Consider the following 19,024-nt stretch of genomic DNA (forward strand, 5'->3'; position numbering starts at 1 on the left):
GTAAAGTTGCCCACCCTGCTACTATGATCTAGATTCTGCATCTCAAGGTGGAGTTAGTTGTACAAAAAGGAGGTTCTTATTGTATCAGAAGGTCACAATGTTGCCTGTTTTAAATGGTAGGTGGTCCAGGAAGTGGAAAGGGTACTCAAAGTTTGAAAATCGCAGAACGTTATGGATTCCAATACATTTCGGTGGGAGAATTACTGAGAAAGAAGATCCACAGTACCAGCAGCAATAGGAAATGGAGTCTTATTGCCAAAATAATTACAACTGGAGAATTGGCCCCACAGGTATTGCTGTGTAATTTGTTTCTATTCTGCGAAGATTTTTATACCAGTTGTGAGTGCAAGTTTAACTAACTGTGGTTTTTTATATTTTTGTATTTATAAAAGGAAACAACAATTACAGAGATAAAACAGAAATTGATGCAAATACCTGATGAAGAGGGCATTGTTATCGATGGATTTCCAAGAGATGTTGCCCAGGCTCTATCTTTTGAGGACCAAGTAAGAATGTCTTTTTATATTTTAAATGACCTACTTTTGTATAAAATTTTGAGGTTAAAAAAAAAAGATTTCTTGGAAGATGTGCTGTTATTCTGAGTGAATTCTGGTCTTCAGACAGGCAAGTACCCAGTATGGGTTGGCAGAAGGTCATTTCCTTGGCAGACATGCCTAAAAATTGGAGACAGTCTCTGCCAAAAAAGAAGAGATATAAACTAATAATAGAATTCGTTATTTTTATTAAAAAATGCAAATCTCTCTAAATTTTATTTCAAAATACTTTTCCTAAGATCTTTTACAATCTTTAATTACTTAAAACAAGCTTGTTCCATACTGCCCAGCAAAAATAAAACATCACCCTATATCTACATTGTTACTAAATAAGGAAGCCCTCTTCACTGGGGTGTAAAATACTAAACCACGTACCTATTACAAGGTAGGGTTCAGTTTGCCCAAATTTACACAAATTTCAGTAGACTATGCACGCTCAAAACCTAATACATATATCTTTAAGGGAAATAAATCACTTAAAATACTTTGTATATTTACTCTTTGAAAAGCCAAGGTGATTGCTTTTTCATATAAAAATTTTAATTACAAAAATAACATGTGGTCATCAAAATGTTAAGTCCTGGTGTACAAAGTAAATGTCCAGGGGGGTGGGAGGGAGGGGAGGTGGGTGATGGGTATTGAGGAGGGCACCTTTTGGGATGAGCACTGGGTGTTGTATGGAAACCAATTTGGCAATAAATTTCATATATTGAAAAAAAAAAAGTAAACGTCCATTGGGGTGCCTGGGTGGCTAAGTCGGTTAAGCATCCGACTTCGGCTCAGGTCATGATCTCACAGTTCGTGGGTTCGAGCCCTGCGTCGCACTCTGTGCTGACAGCTCAGAGCCTGGAGCCTGCTTCAGATTCTGTGTCTCCCTCTGTCTCTGCCCCTCCCCGGCTCCCACTCTGTCTCTCTCTCTCAAAAATAAATAAACATGAAAAAAAATTTTGAAAAAAGTAAACGTCCATTGATACCCTACTTCCATTCCACTGCCCTTCTCTCCTGAGAAATAGAAATACTATAAAGCTTGTTATATATCCATCTAGGCCATATTCTGTATGTTAAACACACACGCACCCATGTGTGTACATGTGTGCATGGTCATATAGAAATGCATTTAAAATTTTTCATAGCTATTTCCAAATGGTCCTCCAAAAAGTTTTTTCTAAGTTATAGTCCCATCAATATTGAGTGAGAGTAAATTTCTCCAGACCTTTTCCAACTGGATACAATTCATATTTAAGATTTTTGCCAACCTGATAAGTAAGAAACAGTAGCCTTTCAGCTTTTAAATGTACATTTCTTAAGTTACTACTAAAGTATATTTTCAGATACTCTACTGACCATTTGTATTTCTTGTGTGAATCACCTGCTTTCCTTTGCCTATTTTGTCTCTGGACTTGTTTATCTTTTCTTACTTATTTAAATAGGCTTTTAACATATTACAGATATTATATCAGAGGATACAAAGTCAAATAAGATGTAAATTTATGTATTATATGAAAGAAGTACGGATTTAGGCAGTTCAAGGCCAGAAGACAGCTTCATAAAGCCTCTCTTTGAATATTCAGGTTGACTGTTTGGGGACATCTGTTGTGCTGGAGTGTCTTTCTCCCCTCTTCAGGCTTTCCTCTCCCCACAGTAGTCCAGGACCTCTGATGCTTTCTCAGTTTAAGGGCTTGGTCTAATTGCTCCATCCCTGACAAGAGAAAAACTAGAAAAATCAATTTTTTCATTGTTGCTGTTGTGTCACCTGATGTTGCTGTTGAAAATGGGTGCTATGGCAGCCGTTCTGCATGATTCTTGGCTATTGGTGGAAGCATGATAGCCAGGCAGGCATTCCCACTCAAAGCCACTCAAACTATGTATTGAATGACATGCGTTTGGCAGCCACAAGCAGAAAAAGCTTCTTGATTTTTTTCTGTCTATTGCCTTTCAAATATACTGTGAATCTCTCTCTTCTCCCTTGAATAATAACTCAGGCAGACCTCAAAGCTCTCCTGGTCACTTTAAAATATTAACAGATAGTGTTGCTTTCTGGTATTAAAAAGCCCAGACCACAATTACATCTCAGTAAAGCTGGAAAAAAATTTTTAATAAAAAAAAACCAGTCCAGGGGCGCCTGGGTGGCTTGGTCGGTTGAGCGTCCGACTTCGGCTCAGGTCATGATCTCACGGTCCGTGGGTTCGAGCCCCGCGTCGGGCTCTGTGCTGACAGCTCGGAGCCTGGAGCCTGTTTCAGATTCTGTGTCTCCCTCTCTCTCTGCCCTCTCTGTCTCTCTGTCTCTCTCTGTCTCAAAACTAAATAAACGTTAAAAAAAAAGTCCAATATAAAATAAAAATTTCAGTTTTTTATTCAGTTTAACATATATCTGCTTGGGCCTGATTCAGCCTCAGAAACCCAAAGTGATGTCTCAGACTCCTGAAATTCTTCCCATTGTGGCTTATGGTGGGGCCGGTAGTGGGCAAGGGGCGGGAAATACATAACTCTCCAGCAACTCTCTGGATACCTGATCTATCTCCACCTTCTCTCATACAGCCTCAGGTGATGGGCCAAGCATCACAATACTGGTTGGGGACACCTGTTAGGAAGTTCTATAGGACAGTCTGGTATCTCTCTGTAGAATATGCAGTCACTTGCATTTACTGTTCTCAACCATACATTTGAAGCTGGAAAAGTCCAATTTAACATCTTTCTTAGGTTGGCATTGTAATAGTCTAGAGGATCTTGACCTCTATAAGCAGAACAGTTGTGCTGAGGTTGATGCCCCCATGACTGAGCTGCCAGAGTTCAGAGGGTGCAGAGGCAAAGCTTAAGGTGTTTATGTAAAGCAAACTGTTAGGGTCAGCCCTGATTATTCCATGTCTTATGTAGACTTGAGCTCTTGTGGTGTCTTTTTTTTTCTGGTATCATTTCTGACACCAAACGTGTGCAGATTTTCCATACTAGTTCTCCAGACCTCAATACCAACGAGATATCTGATAATTGAATTCAACTCTGATGCTAAATATCCAAGTTAGTATGGACCCTAGAGGTTAAGTGCTCAGTCCCATGAGACTGCCTGCACTTCAGAGGTCAGACACAAGGTCCAAGGGCCACCTGTAGTTCTGTCCGATCACCTACAAATTCTGGGGTTCCCACAACACCCTTGTCAGTTTTGATGCCAACTCAGGAAAATGCTTTACATACATGTAGGGGATTATTATAAAGGTACAACTCAGGAACAGCCAAATGGAAGAGATGTGTAGGGCATGGTGTGGGGTTGTGAATGTAGAACTTCCATGTTCTATCTGGGTGCATCACCCCCTACCCAGCACTTCAACAATTTCACCAACTCAAAAGCTCCCCAAAGTTAATTGTTGAAGAATTGTTCTAACCCTGTCTTTAACCTCCTTCCTAGAGATCAAGGAGTGGTGTTGAAAGTGCCCACCTTCTAATATCATTTTGATCTCTCTGCCAACAAATCCCCATCCTGACGCTATTTTGGGCCCTGCCCAGAATCACTTTATTAGCTTAGATTCAGGTATGGTCAGAAGCTGTTCATTATGAACAACAAAAGATGCTACTAGCACTCAGGAAATTCTGAAGGTTTTAGAAGCTCTGTGCCAGGAATTAGGGACAAAGACTAAATATATATTTTCATTATACCACAACTCTTCAAATTTTTTTCTTTAACCAGCTATTTTTTGTGTGTGCATGTGGACATGTATACACAGGTGTGCAGAAGTTTCCCCCAAGACTTCCTCACAGGTCCAGGGTATAGGAAGACATGGATTTCCAATTTCAGCCATATACTAGCAATGGTCTTACCATTGTAAAAAAAACAAACAAACAAATTAAAAAAAAAAAACTAACACTTGAGTAGCATATATGACAAAGAAGTGTATTTTTTCTCCTAGGGAATGGTGTCGATGTGAACAGTCCAGATTGACTGGGCAGCTTTTCTCCTTGAGGTCATTTAGGGACCATGGTTCCTTCCAAGTTGTTGTTCTGCCATCTCCTGGGACACTGTCATCATTCGTATGGTCGAAGCAGGGTTGTCACCACATATGGCTTCCAACTGGCATGTGAAGGGAAGAGAATATGAAGGTCTGAAGGTCTGAAGTCCCAGATCTGGATAGTGGCATCTACCATTTCTGCTCACATAGCATTGTTAAGAATTTCGTTAGGCATGTTGTAATTGCAAGGCAGGCTGGGAAATATAATCCAGCTGGTCAGCCAGGTGCCTGGCTACAGTTTTATTCCTATGGAACATTGGAGAACTAACTAGCAGCTTCTGCCACAGTTTGCCTCTCTGGCCATTCAAATGTTGGCATGCTCTTTTCTTCCTACACATAGAATGTACTCACTCGCTCCCCAAGGAAAATAACCAGGGTCCCACCATCTAGATCAAAAGTCAAGAATCTCTAGTTGATGTACAGTTCTCTCCATTAAGTCCAGATTAGACTCTTCAGCCACTTACAGACTAAACATCAAGTTGTCTTCCCTCCCTGCCACCAATAAAGAGTGGAAGAACAAGACCGGGAGAAGTGAAATAAAGGCTCCTATTCAGAAAAGGGAATTTTGGCAGTGTATATGGTAGTCACTGAATCATAGCATATAACAAATCCTTTCCTGGGTTAGCCCATTTTCAACTCCTGGTTCTCTCTTCTCTTCTGAAGCTGCTGGCTTCTGAAAAATTCTTCTTGTCCATTAAGCAGTGTGGCTATATGACAGTGACGTATTGAGACTGTGCCCTCCTTGGGTGCTATTCTTTTTTTTTTCTTCTTCTTTTTTTTAAATTTACATCCAAATTAGTTAGCATATAGTGCAACAATGATTTCAGGAGTCCTTAGTGCCCCTTACCCATTTACCCCACCCCCCTCCCACAACCCCTCCAGCAACCCTCAGTTTGTCTCCATATTTATGAGTCTCTTCTGTTTTGTCCCCCTCCCTGTTTTTATATTATTTTTGTTTCCCTTCCCTTATGTTCATCTGTTTTGTCTCTTAAAGTCCTCATATGAGTGAAGTCATATGATTTTTGTCTTTCTCTGACTGACTAATTTCACTTAGCATAATATCCTCCAATTCTATCCATGTAGTTGCAAATGGCAAGATTTCATTCTTTTTGATTGCCAAGTAATACTCCATTGTGTGTGTGTGTGTGTGTGTGTGTGTGTGTGTGTGTGTGTGTATACCACATCTTCTTTATCCATTCATCCATCTATGGACATTTGGGCTCTTTCCATACTTTGGCTATTGTTGATAGTGCTGCTATAAACATGGGGGTGCATGTGTCCCTTCAAAACAGCACACCTGTATCCCATGGATAAATGCCTAGAAGTGCCATTGCTGGGTTGTAGGGTAGTTCTGTTTTTAGTTTTTTGAGGAAACTCCATACTGTTTTCCAGAGTGGCTGCACCAGCTTGCATTCCCACCAACAATGCAAAAGGGATCCTCTTTCTCCGCATCCTCGCCAACATCTGTTGTTGCCTGAGTTGTTCATGTTAGCCATTCTGACAGGTGTCAGGTGGTATCTCATTGTGGTTTTGATTTGTAGTTCTCTGATGATGAGTGATGTTGAGCATTTTTCATGTGTCAGTTGGCCATCTGGATGTCTTCTTTGCAGAAGTGTCTATTCATGTCTTTTGCCCATTTCTTCACTGGATTATTTGTTTTTTGGGTGTTGAGTTTGAGAAGTTCTTTGTAGATTTTGGATACTAACCCTTTATCTGATGTCGTTTGCAAATATCTTCCCCCATTCTGTCAGTTGCCTTTTAGTTTTGCTGATTATTTCCTTCGCAGTGCAGAAGCTTTTTATTTTGATGAGGTCCCAGTAGTTCATTTTTGCTTTTGTTTCCCTTGCCTCTGGAGATGTGTTGAGTAAGAGGTTGCTGTGGCCAAGGCCAAAGAGGTTTCTGCCTGCTTTCTCCTCGAGGATTTTGATGGCTTCCTGTCTTACATTTAGGTCTTTCATCCATTTTGAGTTTACTTTTGTGTATGGTGTACGAAAGTGGTCCAGTTTTCCCAGCACCAATTGCTGAAGAGACTGTCTTTATTCACTTGGATATTCTTTCCTGCTTTGTCAAAGATTAGTTGGCCAAATGTTTGTGGGTCCATTCCTGGGTTCTCTATTCTTCTCCATTGATCTGAGTGTCTGTTCTTGTGCCAGTACCATACTGTCTTGATGATTACAGCTTTGTAGTATAGCTTAAAGTCTGGGATTGTGATCCTCCTGTTTGGTTTTCTTTTTCAAAATCACACTGGCTATTCAGGGTCTTTTCTGGTTCCATACAAATTTTAGGATTATTTGTTCTAACTCTGTGAAGAATGCTGGTGTTACTTTGATAGGGATTGCATTGAATATGTAGATTGCTTTGGGTAGTATCAACATTTTAACAATATTTGTTCTTCCTATCTAGGAGCATGGAATCTTTTTCCATTTTTTTGCATCTTCTTCAATTTCTTTCATAAGCTTTCTATAGTTTTCAGCATATAGATTTTTCACCTCTTTGGTTAGATTTATTCCTAGGTATTTCATGTTTTTTTGTGCAACTGTAAATGGCATCGATTCCTTGATTTCTCTTTCTGTCGCTTCATCGTTGGTGTATAGGAATGCAACCGATTTCTGTGTATTGATTTTATATCCTGCAACTTTGCTGAATTCATGGATCAATTCTAGCAGTTCTTTGGTAGAACCTTTTGGGTTTTCCATATAGAGTATCATGTCATCTGCGAAGAGTGAAAGTTTGACCTCCTCCTGGCCGATTTGGATGCCTTTTATTTCTTTGTGTTGTCTGATTGCAGGGGCTGACTTCCAATACTATGTTGAATAACAGTGGCAAGAGTGGACACCTCTGTCTTGTTTCTGACCTTAGGGGGAAAGCTGTCAGTTTTTCCCCATTGAGGATGATATTAGCGTTGGGTCGTTCATATATGGATTTTATGTTCTTGAGGTATGCTCCTTCTATCCCTACTTTCTTGAGGGTTTTTATCAAGAAAGGATGCTGTATTTTGTCAAATGCTTTCTCTGCATCTTTTGAGAGGATCATATGGTTCTTGTCCTTTCTTTTATTGATGTGATGAATCACATTAATTTTTTTGCAGATATTGAACCAGCCCTGCGTCCTAGGCATAAATCCCACTTGGTCGTGTGAATAATTTTTTTAATGTATTGTTGGAGCCAGTTGGCTAATATCTTGTTGAGGATTTTTGCATCCATGTTCATCAGGGAAATTGGTCTGTAGTTCTCCTTTTTAGTGGGGTCTCTGTCTGGTTTTGGAATCAAGGTAATGCTGGCTTCATAGAAAGAGTTTGGAAGTTTTCCTTCCATTTCTATTTTTTCGAATACCTTCAAGAGAATAGGTGTTAACTCTTCCTTAAATGTTTGGTAGAATTCCCCTGGAAAGCCATCTGGCCCAGGACTCTTGTTTTTTGGCAGATTTTTGATTACTAATTCGATTTCCTTACTGGTTATGGGTCTGTTCAAATTTTCTATTTCTTCCTGTTTCAGTTTTGGTAGTGTATATGTTTCTAAGAATTTGTTCATTTCTTCCAGATTGCCCATTGTATTGTCATACAGTTGCTCATAATATTCTCTTATTATTGTTTTTATTTCTGCTCTGTTGGTTGTGATCTCTCCTCTTCATTCTTGATTTTATTTATTTGGGTCCTTTCCTTTTTCTTTCTGATCAAACTGGCTAGTAGTTTATCAATTTTGTTAATTCTTTGAAAAACCAGCTTCTGGTTTCATTGATCTGTTCTACTGGTTTTTTTGGTTTCGATAGCATTAATTTCTGCTCTAATCTTTATTATTTCCTGTCTTCTGCTGGTTTGGGGTTTTATTTGTTGTTCTTTTCCCAGCTCCTTAAGGCGTAAGGTTGGGTTGTGTATCTGAGATCTTTCTTCCTTCTTTAGGAAGGTCTGGATTGCTATATACTTTCCTCTTATGACCGCCTTTGCTGTGTGCCAGAGGTTTTGGGTTGTGGTGTTATCATTTTCATTGACTTCCATATACTTTTAATTTCCTCTTTAACTGCTTGGTTAGCCCATTCATTCTTTAGTAGGATGTTCTTCAGTCTCCAAGTATTTGTTACCTTTCCAAACTTTTTCTTGTGGTTGATTTCGAGTTTCATAACGTTGTGGTCTGAAAATATGCATGGTATGATCTCAATCTTTTTGTACTTACTTAGGGCTGATTTGTGTCCCAGTATATGGTCTATTCTGGAGAAAGTTCCATGTGCACTGGAGAAGAATGTATATTCTGCTGCTTTAGGATGAAATGTTCTGAATATATCTGTTAAGTCCATCTGGTCCAGTGTGTCATTCAAAGCCATTGTTTCCTTGTTGATTTTTTGATTAGGTGATCTGTCCATGGCTGTGAGTGGGGTGTTGAAGTCTCCTACTATTATGGCATTACTATCGATGAGTTTCTTTATGTTTGTGATTAATTGATGTATATATTTGGGTGCTCGCACATTTGGTGCATAAATGTTTACAATTGTTAGGTCTTCTTGGTGGATAGACTCCTTGATTATGATATAATGCCCTTCTTCATCTCTTGATACAGTCTTTATTTTAAAGTCTAGATTGTCTGTTATAAGTGTGGCTACTCCGGCTTTCTTTTGTTGACCATTAGCATTATAGATGTTTCTCCATCCCCTTATTTTCAATCCGAAGGTGTCTTTAGGTCTAAAGTGGGTCTCTTGTAAACAGCATATAAATGGGTCTTGTTTTCTTATCCATTCTGTTACCCTATGTCTTTTGATTGGAGCATTGAGTCCACTGACATTTAGAGTGAGTACTGAAAGATATGAATTTATTGCCATTATGTTGCTTGTAGAGTTGGAGTTTCTGTTGGTGTTCTCTGGTCCTTTCTAATCTTTGTTGCTTTTGGTATTTATATATATATATTTTTTTCATCTTTTCTCCCCTCAGAAAGTCCCCCTTAAAATTTCTTGCAGGGCTGGTTTAGTGGTCACAAACTCCTTTAATTTTTGTTTATCTGGGAAACTTTTTATATCTACTTCTATTTTGAATGACAGCCTTGCTGGAGAAAGAATTCTTGGCTGTATATTTTTCTGGTTCAGCACACTGAATATATCCTGCTACTCCTGTCTGGCCTGCCAAGTTTCTGTGGATAGGTCTGCTACAAACCTGATCTGTCTTCCCTTGTAGGTTAGGAATTTTTTTTCCCTTGCCGCTTTCATGATTCTCTCCTTGACTGAGTATTTTGTGAATTTGACTATGATATGCCTTGTTGATGGTCAGTTTTTATTGAATCTAATGGGGGTCCTCTGTGCTTCCTGGATTTTGATGGCTGTGTCTTTCCCCAGGTTAGGAAAGTTTTCTGCTATGATTTGCTCACATAATCCTTCTACCCCTGTTTCTCTCTCTTCCTCTTCTGGGACCCCTATGATTCTGATGTTGTTCCTTTTTAATGAGTCACTGATTTCTCTAATTCTTAAATTGTGCTCTTTTGCCTTAATCTCCCTCTTTTTTTTTGCTTCATTATTCTCTATAAGTTTGTCCTCTGTATTGCTAATTCTTTGTTCTGCCTCATCCATCCTTGCCGCCACTGCATCCATCCGTGATTGCAGCTCAGTTATGGCATTTTTAATTTCATTGTGGCTATTTTTTACTGCTGAAAGGGATTCTAATCTATTTTCGACTCCAGCTAGTATTCTTATTATTGTGATTCTAAATTCTGGTTCAGACATCTTGTTTGTATCTGTGTTGGTTAAATCCCTGGCTGTCGTTTCTTCGTGCCCTTTCTTTTGGGGTGAATTCCTTCATTTTGCCATTTTGAAGGGAGAAAAGGAATTAATGAGGTAGAAAAATTGAAATTAAAAAAATTAAAATTAAAAATTACACACACACACACACACACACACACACAAAAATCGAATAGATGATGCTAGATCCTCGGTGTGTTTTGGTCTGGGTGTTGAAAGTGGTTTGACAGATTAGAGAAAAAAAGGGGGGGGGGGAGAAAAAAGAAAAGGAAATCATTTGAGAGTTTGAAAAAATGAATACACTGAAGTAGACTAAAATGAGATGATGGGCAAAAATAGAATTTTAAAAAATATACACAAAAGTAAAAAATATAGTAGAAAAAAATTAAAGAAAAATATTTTTAATAAAAATTAAAAATAAGTATGATTTTTTTCTTTTTCTGTATTTAAGAAAAAAGGAAATGAAAAAGATAAAAAAGAAAATAGAAATTGTTCAAAAATTTGAAAAAGTGAATACACTGTAGTAGACTAAAAATGATGGATGTAAAATGGAATTTGAAGAAATTTACATAAAAGCAAAGAATATAGTAATAAAAATTAAAGAAAAATATTTTTAATAAAAATTAAAAATAAGTATGATTTTTTTTCTTTTTCTGTATTTAAGAAAAAAGGAAACGAAAAAGATAAAAAAGAAAATAGAAATTGTTTAAAAATTTGAAAAAGTGAATACACTGTAGTAGACTAAAAATGATGGATGTAAAATGGAATTTGAAAAAATTTACATAAAAGCAAAGAATATAGTAATAAAAATTAAAGAAAAATATTTTTAATAGAGATTGAAAGTAAAAATGAAGTTTTTCTCTTTCTTCATTCAAGAAAAAGAAAAACAAAAAAAGAGAAAAAAGAAAAAGAAAGAAAAAAAGGAAATTGTTTGAAAATTTGAAAAGGTGAATACACTGAAGTAGACTAAAATAAAACGATGGAAGTAAAATGGAATTTGGAAAAATTTACACAAAACTAAAAAATATAGTAATAAAAATTAAGAATATTTTTAATAAAAATTGAAAATAAAAATGAATTTTTTCTGTATTCAAGAAAAAGAAAAAAAAAGAAAATTTAATAGATGAACGTGCTAACAGATTGAAGTAGGGCTGAAATTGCATCGTTTTTTTCCTAGAAGTCAGTCTATGTAGCGCTTTATAGTCCATAAACTAAGCCGGCGGTGAGACTTGTGCTCTTGGAGAGTGAAGTTGGCCCAGTTGGGCGGGACTCAGTGTAACAGCTCTGCTCTCCACTAGATGGCGCTGCTAGCCTACTGGGGTGGATGGTTGCAGGGCTCATAGGCGCGTATACGCATGCGTGGGAGTGGTGAAAATGGCGCCCCTCGCTACCCAGTCTGTTCTTCCGGATCGCGCACCCGTCCTCTGTCTTCAGCTCTTGTCCTCTCCCCGCTTTATCACTCTCCGTGACCAGGCCCCAGGCAGTACCTCTCTCCCGAGTTTTGTCTCAGATGCGGCTGTTTTCCCCAGCCCCTTACGTGTGAAGGACTGCGGCTTTGACCTGTTCCACCCCTCTGCGGAGGGTCTCACTGAGCAATGGCTGAATGCCGGCCGCACCCAGGTAAGTTCACAGGACCCTGCTGCAGCCGGTGCCTGGAGACTGCGGCCAGGTGCCAGCCTGCCCCAGAAAAAGTTCGAGAGACAGTGTAGCAGCAGCGTTTCAGGGATTATGGAAAATCGCAACACACATCTGGCACCAGGCTTCACCCTTAACGACCTTGTTCCAGCCCCAGCGAATGTGGCCATTTTCTGGGGTCTGCTGGGACCAGGTGGCTTCAACAGTCTCTACCAAAAGTCCTTCCAACAGTGGAACCTCTTTTCCCCATGTGGCCTGAGAACCTCCTGGATCGCATTCTGTTCCTGGGGATTTGCCCTTCCCACCAGAGTACCACCAGGTATCGAGCTGCGGAGTTGCAGCCTTTGCGCTCCCCTTGTTTACAGTCTTAATGGAATTTAAACTCTCTCCTTTCTCCTTTCTCCCTTTTTAGTTTAGTCCCTGCGGCTGTTTCCAGTTTTCCACTTTCTCTCCAACTGCTTTTGGGGAGGGGTGCTTTTCCCCGTATTCTCCCCTGCCTTAGTCTCCATCCTCTCTCCGCTTGCAAAGGAGGCTCCTTGCCTGCCACCAGCTTCTCTCTCCCCAAGTTCAGCTCTCCGTGCTACATACCTGCTGAATTCTATGGTTCAGGTTGTGCAGATTGTTGTGTTAATCCTCAGATCAGTTTTCTAGGTGTGTAGGATGGTTTAGTGTTGGTCTGCCTGTATTTCATGGACGCAAGACACACACAAAACTTCCATGCTGTTCTGCCATCTTGGCTCCTCCTAGGAGCTATTCTTAATTTGAAAACAAACAAACAAATGAACAAACAAGCTTTTTCTGGCTAGGCTTATGGTTGCTTTGGTAAAACTTTCCTCAAAAGTTTGGTAAGCATCTGCTCTTTTTGCTTCCAGTTAGTTCCATGTGCTGATAACTACGCTCAAAGTTCTTTTCTAGGTACAGATATTTTGATGGTAGTTACTTTGAAGCCATATAAAACAATAGGCAGCATCCTTAATTTAGGTTTTGCCTCAGGGGTGTGTCCCCTTTTTTTGGATAGCTGGGGAGGGTGTTAATGGGAGTCCTTTGAGTGACAATAGCCTTCTCTTCTGCTCTTTGTAGGTATAGAAGCAGCTGATTTTTTTGAACCTGGTAAGATCTAAGTTACTAGACACCTTCTTTTCATCCGTTTGCAAATTGGTCAATTCTATCTAGGGTTTATCTATTTCTTGTTGTATGTTGCTAAATGCAATCTGGTGAAATAACAGATTAGTGAGGGGGAAGGAATCAAGATGAGCAAGAATGGGAAGCCTAAGATTTTTCCACCACCAAGAGAACATATAGTGTAGCCAAGATTTTGCTGGATAGCCCAGAGTCCAAGGTGGAAGCCTAAGCAAAGTATTTTTTAAAGGTTGCAGAATTTCATAGTTCATGGGATGAACCTCTGCACTAGATTTGTGTACTGAAGATTTATTACAAATAGTAAAGCTGAAACCAATAACTCAGTGGTGCTGAAACCAATAACTCAGTTGCAAATGGAGGAGGAAAGCCCCCACTAAATCTAGTGTTTTATAAATATGACAGTAAATAATATATTCAACTATCTGGCCCCAGCTCATTTTCCAATTTTATGTATCTACTTTTACATTCTAAATGCCAGACTGCTTCCTGTTTCTCACAGTGACCTGCTACTGCTATTTCCTCAGGGCTATTTATATCATCCCCTAACTTGCTTTTTTCACTGTGCATTCTGTTTTTGAGTTCTATCTGTGTTGATAACAAACAGACTTAGCTCATTCTTGTAACTGCTTCATAATGTTATATTCTATAAATGTATCATATTAGTAGACATTCGGATTTCTTTAAAATTTCTGTCATTGCCAACAATACTATGACTAACATCCTTGAACCCATCCTCCTTTGCATGTATCAAAAAGATCTCTCAAGAATATTTATAGAAAAGGATTTTCTAAAGTAGAGGGAGTGTGTGTGTGTGTGTGTAGTTTAAAATCTATATTTTAGATTTTTTTTTTTAATTTTTTTTTCAACGTTTATTTATTTTTGGGACAGAGAGAGACAGAGCATGAACGGGGGAGGGGCAGAGAGAGAGGGAGACACAGAATCGGAAACAGGCTCCAGGCTCCGAGCCATCAGCCCAGAGCCCGATGCGGGGCTCGAACTCACGGACCGCGAGATCGCGACCTGGCTGAAGTCGGACGCTTAACCGACTGCGCCACCCAGGCGCCCCTATATTTTAGATTTTTAAAAATATATTAAAAAATGGTCCCATAAACTTATGATTACTTTTTTCCCATTCTCCACACCTAACCAATACTTATTTCAAATTTTTTTTTTTATTTTAGGCTACCTGATGGATTAGAAATGTTTTTGTATTGCTCTTTTGATTTGTGTTCTCCTAAATCCCTAGTGAACTGAAGTGTTTTTAAAATGTGTTTATTGACTATTTGTATCTCCTTTTTTGAGATTTGCCAAAACATAACCTTGGCACCTTTTTTTCTGATGGATTATTTGAGTTTTTATTATTGATTTGGACACTCTAGATACCAATACTTTGCTATGTATCTTGATTGTATTTTCTTCCATTTATATTTTTTTTAAATCATGACTGAGAAGCATATAGAATCATGTCCTATCTTTTGTCCTACTGAGGTTTTAAATTTTAATGTGGTAAATTTATCAGCATTTTTTTTTTGGCTTTTACATTTAAGTCTTAAGAAAAGACTTAAGAAAGACAGACTTCCTTGCAGTCTCATAAAAATATTCTATATTTTTCTAGTTATTTTTAATTTTGTTTTGAAGGTTCAGGTGTTAATTGTTGTGCATAGTCTGAAGTGAAGATAGAATTTTATTATAGGTTTTAAGTGGAAATGAAAAATGTATCCAGTGGTCCAAAGATTACTTGTTACCTAGCATATATTTTCCTCATTGAAATGACTTATTCCTGGGTAGACATGGGTCTGCTCTATGGTTTTCCTACTTATTGCTTTTGTCTGTTTATATTTTTCTGCATCAATATCATAGTTGCAAACAAAAAACTATAAGTTATATCCTGATGCCTGAAGGGCAGTCTGTTCCCCTTCTTCCTTTCTAAGTTGGCTATGCCTATACATATATACTCTTACAAATTTTAGAATCAATTTGTCAGGCCCATAAAAAAACTGTTGAGATTTTATTTGAATTTCACTGTAGATTACATATAGGTTAATTTTCAGAGAACTGACATCTTCCCATCCATGAACATTACCCCATCATTTCATTTATTCAGGTCTTCTTTTATGTTGAATCTTCAGTAGGTAACATTGTGGTTTTCCATAGAAAAGTCTTGTACACTTTTTGTTAGTTTTGTTCCTAGTGTGCTGCTATTACAAATAAGCTACTTTTTTCCCCCAAACAATTCTCAGTTGATATTTGTGGAATTTTTGTTTGTGTTAGTGAGTGTGTCTATCTCTCCTACAGTTAAGCTTCTATTCATGCTGTAAACTTTCCTCCATTCTTTTTATTTCTCGCCTCTACCACCCCTATGATGCCCACAACTGCCCTGCTGATTTAGCACATATCTTTACTATGTTGGGTTCTCTTAAGTGTTTGTTGATTTGAAGTGGAAAATAATTATTAATGTCATGAATTATCCAGAAAAGGAAGGACTCAAGGGACTGCTTCCAAAGTGATCATGAGTTCAGTTTCTCACACCTTCATATAAATCAGTGGAGTTGGTTATAATGCCAACGGAATACAGTGGGTTTTGACTCTAATTCACTATGCTTTTGGCTGAAATATGAACCCTCTAGAGGCCTCAGTGTTTTCCTTTGAAGAATGAGGATAAAAATACCTCACAGGGCTACTGTAAAGATGAAATAAGATCACATACCTATAGTTCTTAGCACAATGTATGGCTCATAGTAACGACTCAACCACAGGAAGTGGTTATTAATTACTGTTACACATGTTGAGAATAAATACTCCATACATTTATATACAGCAGAAGGGCTCTCACTAGCTCTCCCCTCCTGTGTGTCAGAAGTTTTGAAGGTAAAAGGACATTCTGGTTCCTTCTAGGGGCTGTTTTTCAAATTGACTGATGGAGCCCGTAGGGGCCACCTTCAGGTGTTAAAGCAGCCCAGAACAACTCTGCTTTTATTTTATGTTTTGAGGTTCCAGTTAAGACTCTGTTGAAAGAAATTTTTCTTCTGCTAAGAATGGCTGGAACCATGTCAGCAATCTGTCAGCTAGGTTGTGGACATTCACACTGTGGGGCAGAAGCATTTGGAAGCCCACAGATTAGTAGTGGTGTTCTCGGTATGCATCTTGGTTTTATACAATTCAGCAAGACCAAACTTCCCCAATTCTGTGTACCCTGTTTTGATTTCACCCATTTTTCCTGCCAGTTTCTCCTTCCTTGAGAGTGGTCCCACAGAGCTGCCTCCTTCCCTTTCCTAGCTAGGCTTGTGATTTTCATGTGAGGAATGTTTTGGTTGCCTGTGGTTGCCTTGTTGGGGACCTGTGCACAATTTCCTTGATGATAATGCTGGTTGGTTTTCTTCCAAGTATAATAAAGATATGTATGTGTTTTATGCTTCTGTGACCCAAATGTCCGAAAGATCCGTTCACTTTCTGTTGTATTTATTGATACCATTTGATGTTCAGCTAGCCTGATGTTTCCATTGCTCCTATACTTTTGATTATGTTTTTGGTACAAGCAAAGTATATTGTCTCTAGAAACTTACATTTGAATATGCATATTGTATAATTGATTTTTATTATGCTATCACTTTACTTCCTAACACTAGCCATTGTTATTCCACTTTACAGATAAGGAAGCAGAAGCTCTGACAAGTTAAGTAACTTGCCTGAGGCCACCAGCAGGTGCACAGAGCTAGGATTTCAAAGGAGGGGTTACAGATATTCTAAACCACTAGCTTTCTTTAACCTTGAGGTCACAAACTCAAGCTGACTGTGGGCATCAGACAACTTTTTAAATGTGTACTAAATTCTAAAATTAGGAGATTTCACGATAAAAAGTCCGTTTCTGCCTTGTCTTGCAACCTTAGTGATTTAGCAGCTCCCAGTTCATGTCTCTCCACCTGGGTAGTGCTGCTGTCATTAGACAGCACGGGTGATATCTATTTCATGGCTGTCCCTCACTCCCACTCCAGCTGGTGTCTCACTCTTGTTATCACCAGCCTGGGCCTTACAAGGCACTGGAGTCCATACCCTGCAGTGCTACTTGTCTCAACTGTGTCTGATTTTAATTACTGTTTTATCACACACACACACACACACACACAACCTCACAAATATATGTAGACCCTATGTAGGTGACATGACTGTCTGACATAGTGCAGGCCACACTGTCAGTCTAAATATTAAATACTTGTGAAGCTTAATTTCTTTTCCTGGCCAATTAAAAAAATAATTTATTTTTTATTCATAATTTTTTTATTATTTATTTTTGAGAGAGAGACAGAGCATGAGCAGGCAGGGGGCGGGGGGGTGCAGAGAGAGAGGGAGACACAGAATCCAAAGCAAGCTCCAGGCTCCAAGCTGTCGGCACAGAGCCCGACATGGGGCTCGAACTCACAAACTGTGCGAGAGCATGAGCTGAGCCTAAGTCAGAAGCTTAACCAACTGAGCCACCCAAGTGACCCTAAAAAAATAATTTAAACAAAAGATCCCTGCACTCCCGTTCATCATCTCCAGCTATCCTCCTGGAGTGCCCGCAACCCACTAAAGGTGGCATGGACGAGGGATTAAATATTCCTGATTTGTAACACTCAGAGATCATTTGGGGAATAACTTAAGTAATCACTTAACACAAATTCAAACTTGTTTAAATCAGCAGTTTACCATAGTTTGTTTTCTGAGGTGTGTTATTTGTGGTTTTGAGGTATGACGATCTGAGTTGAAGTACTGATATTTAGTCCTAGTGATTAGTAAGCATTTTTACTCATGTTAGTGTGGAATGGTCAAATGGGAGAGGTAATGGAGAGAGGACTTTAAAGCTGCGACCCGAGACACCTTGGCTTTCACCAGAGCTTGGGAGTATTTATTTAAAAAACTTTTTTTTTTTTTTTTAATTTTTTTTTCAATGTTTATTTATTTTTGGGACAGAGAGAGACTGAGCATGAACGGGGGAGGGGCAGAGAGAGAGGGAGACACAGAATTGGAAACAGGCTCCAGGCTCTGAGCCATCAGCCCAGAGCCTGACGCGGGGCTCGAACTCACAGACCGCGAGATCGTGACCTGGCTGAAGTCGGACGCTTAACCGACTGCGCCACCCAGGCGCCCCAAAAAACTTTTTTTTTTAATGTTTATTTTTGAGAGACAAGGAGGGAGGGACAAAAAGAGAGGAAGACACAGAATCTGGAGCAGCTCCAGGCCCCACACAGACTGTAAGATCATGACTTGAGCCCAAGTAGGAAATTTAGCTGACTGAGCCGCCCAGCTGTCCTGGGAGTATTGATTTTAAAGGAAGTGAGAGACCCAAGATTATCCCTACAATCATGCCACTCTTGCTCATTTGCATTCCCTCAGGCTTCTTGAGTGAGAGACCAAGGACTGGGGAATTGTGCTTCTGAGGGTTGGGCCCAAGAGCGCACACAGACCTTAAGAATTCTACCTATCATACGTTGTGGGATCAAGGAGGGTGAGGCCTGCTGGAGCGGGTATATACAACTATTTTGAAATGTTTTTCTCTTTCTAGCTGTGATTTCCTCTAGGATCTATCATTTAGCCTCAACTTGGCCGTGTAAAAGGAGTCTAAACATAGAGTTAAGTTCTGAATTTGAATGACTGAGATTGGATATATGAAACATCCTCAGCTAGATAGAGGGCTTGAAAAAAAAACACAACAACTTAGAGATAAAAGAAAAGCAATCCTCAGAGGGCTGTCATCCGACTTGCCTAGTGAATTGATTTGACAGACATAATTTGATTTGCTGTTCCTAAGGGGGACAAATTTGATTTGCTCCTAAGGGGGAGTAATTTAATTTTAATTACACAAATTTTTTTCTCAGCATTAGTACTTTTGTGCAAAATATTAAAGGAAATGTGGTTGTTTTCCCCTAGAACTGTTGGCTTAAAAGCTTGCTTCTAATTATTTAATAATTAGGTTTTGAAATGGAGAATATATTACTAGATAACTAT

General features: G+C 39.0%; 1 protein-coding gene across 2 annotated transcripts in view; it reads left to right on the forward strand.

The window, feature by feature from the left end:
* The window catches only part of AK5 (adenylate kinase 5), a 258,793-nt gene that overhangs the window by 15,906 nt on the left and 223,863 nt on the right, over positions 1-19,024 (forward strand). For both annotated transcript variants that reach the window (XM_030324267.1, XM_030324268.1), the window contains exons 4-5: positions 121-290; positions 393-506. In XM_030324267.1, coding sequence (XP_030180127.1) covers positions 121-290; positions 393-506 — 284 coding nt within the window. The remainder of the gene's footprint in view (positions 1-120; positions 291-392; positions 507-19,024) is intronic.

Source organism: Lynx canadensis, chromosome C1, assembly GCF_007474595.2.
Source record: "Lynx canadensis isolate LIC74 chromosome C1, mLynCan4.pri.v2, whole genome shotgun sequence".
Taxonomy (NCBI): Eukaryota; Metazoa; Chordata; class Mammalia; order Carnivora; family Felidae; genus Lynx; species Lynx canadensis.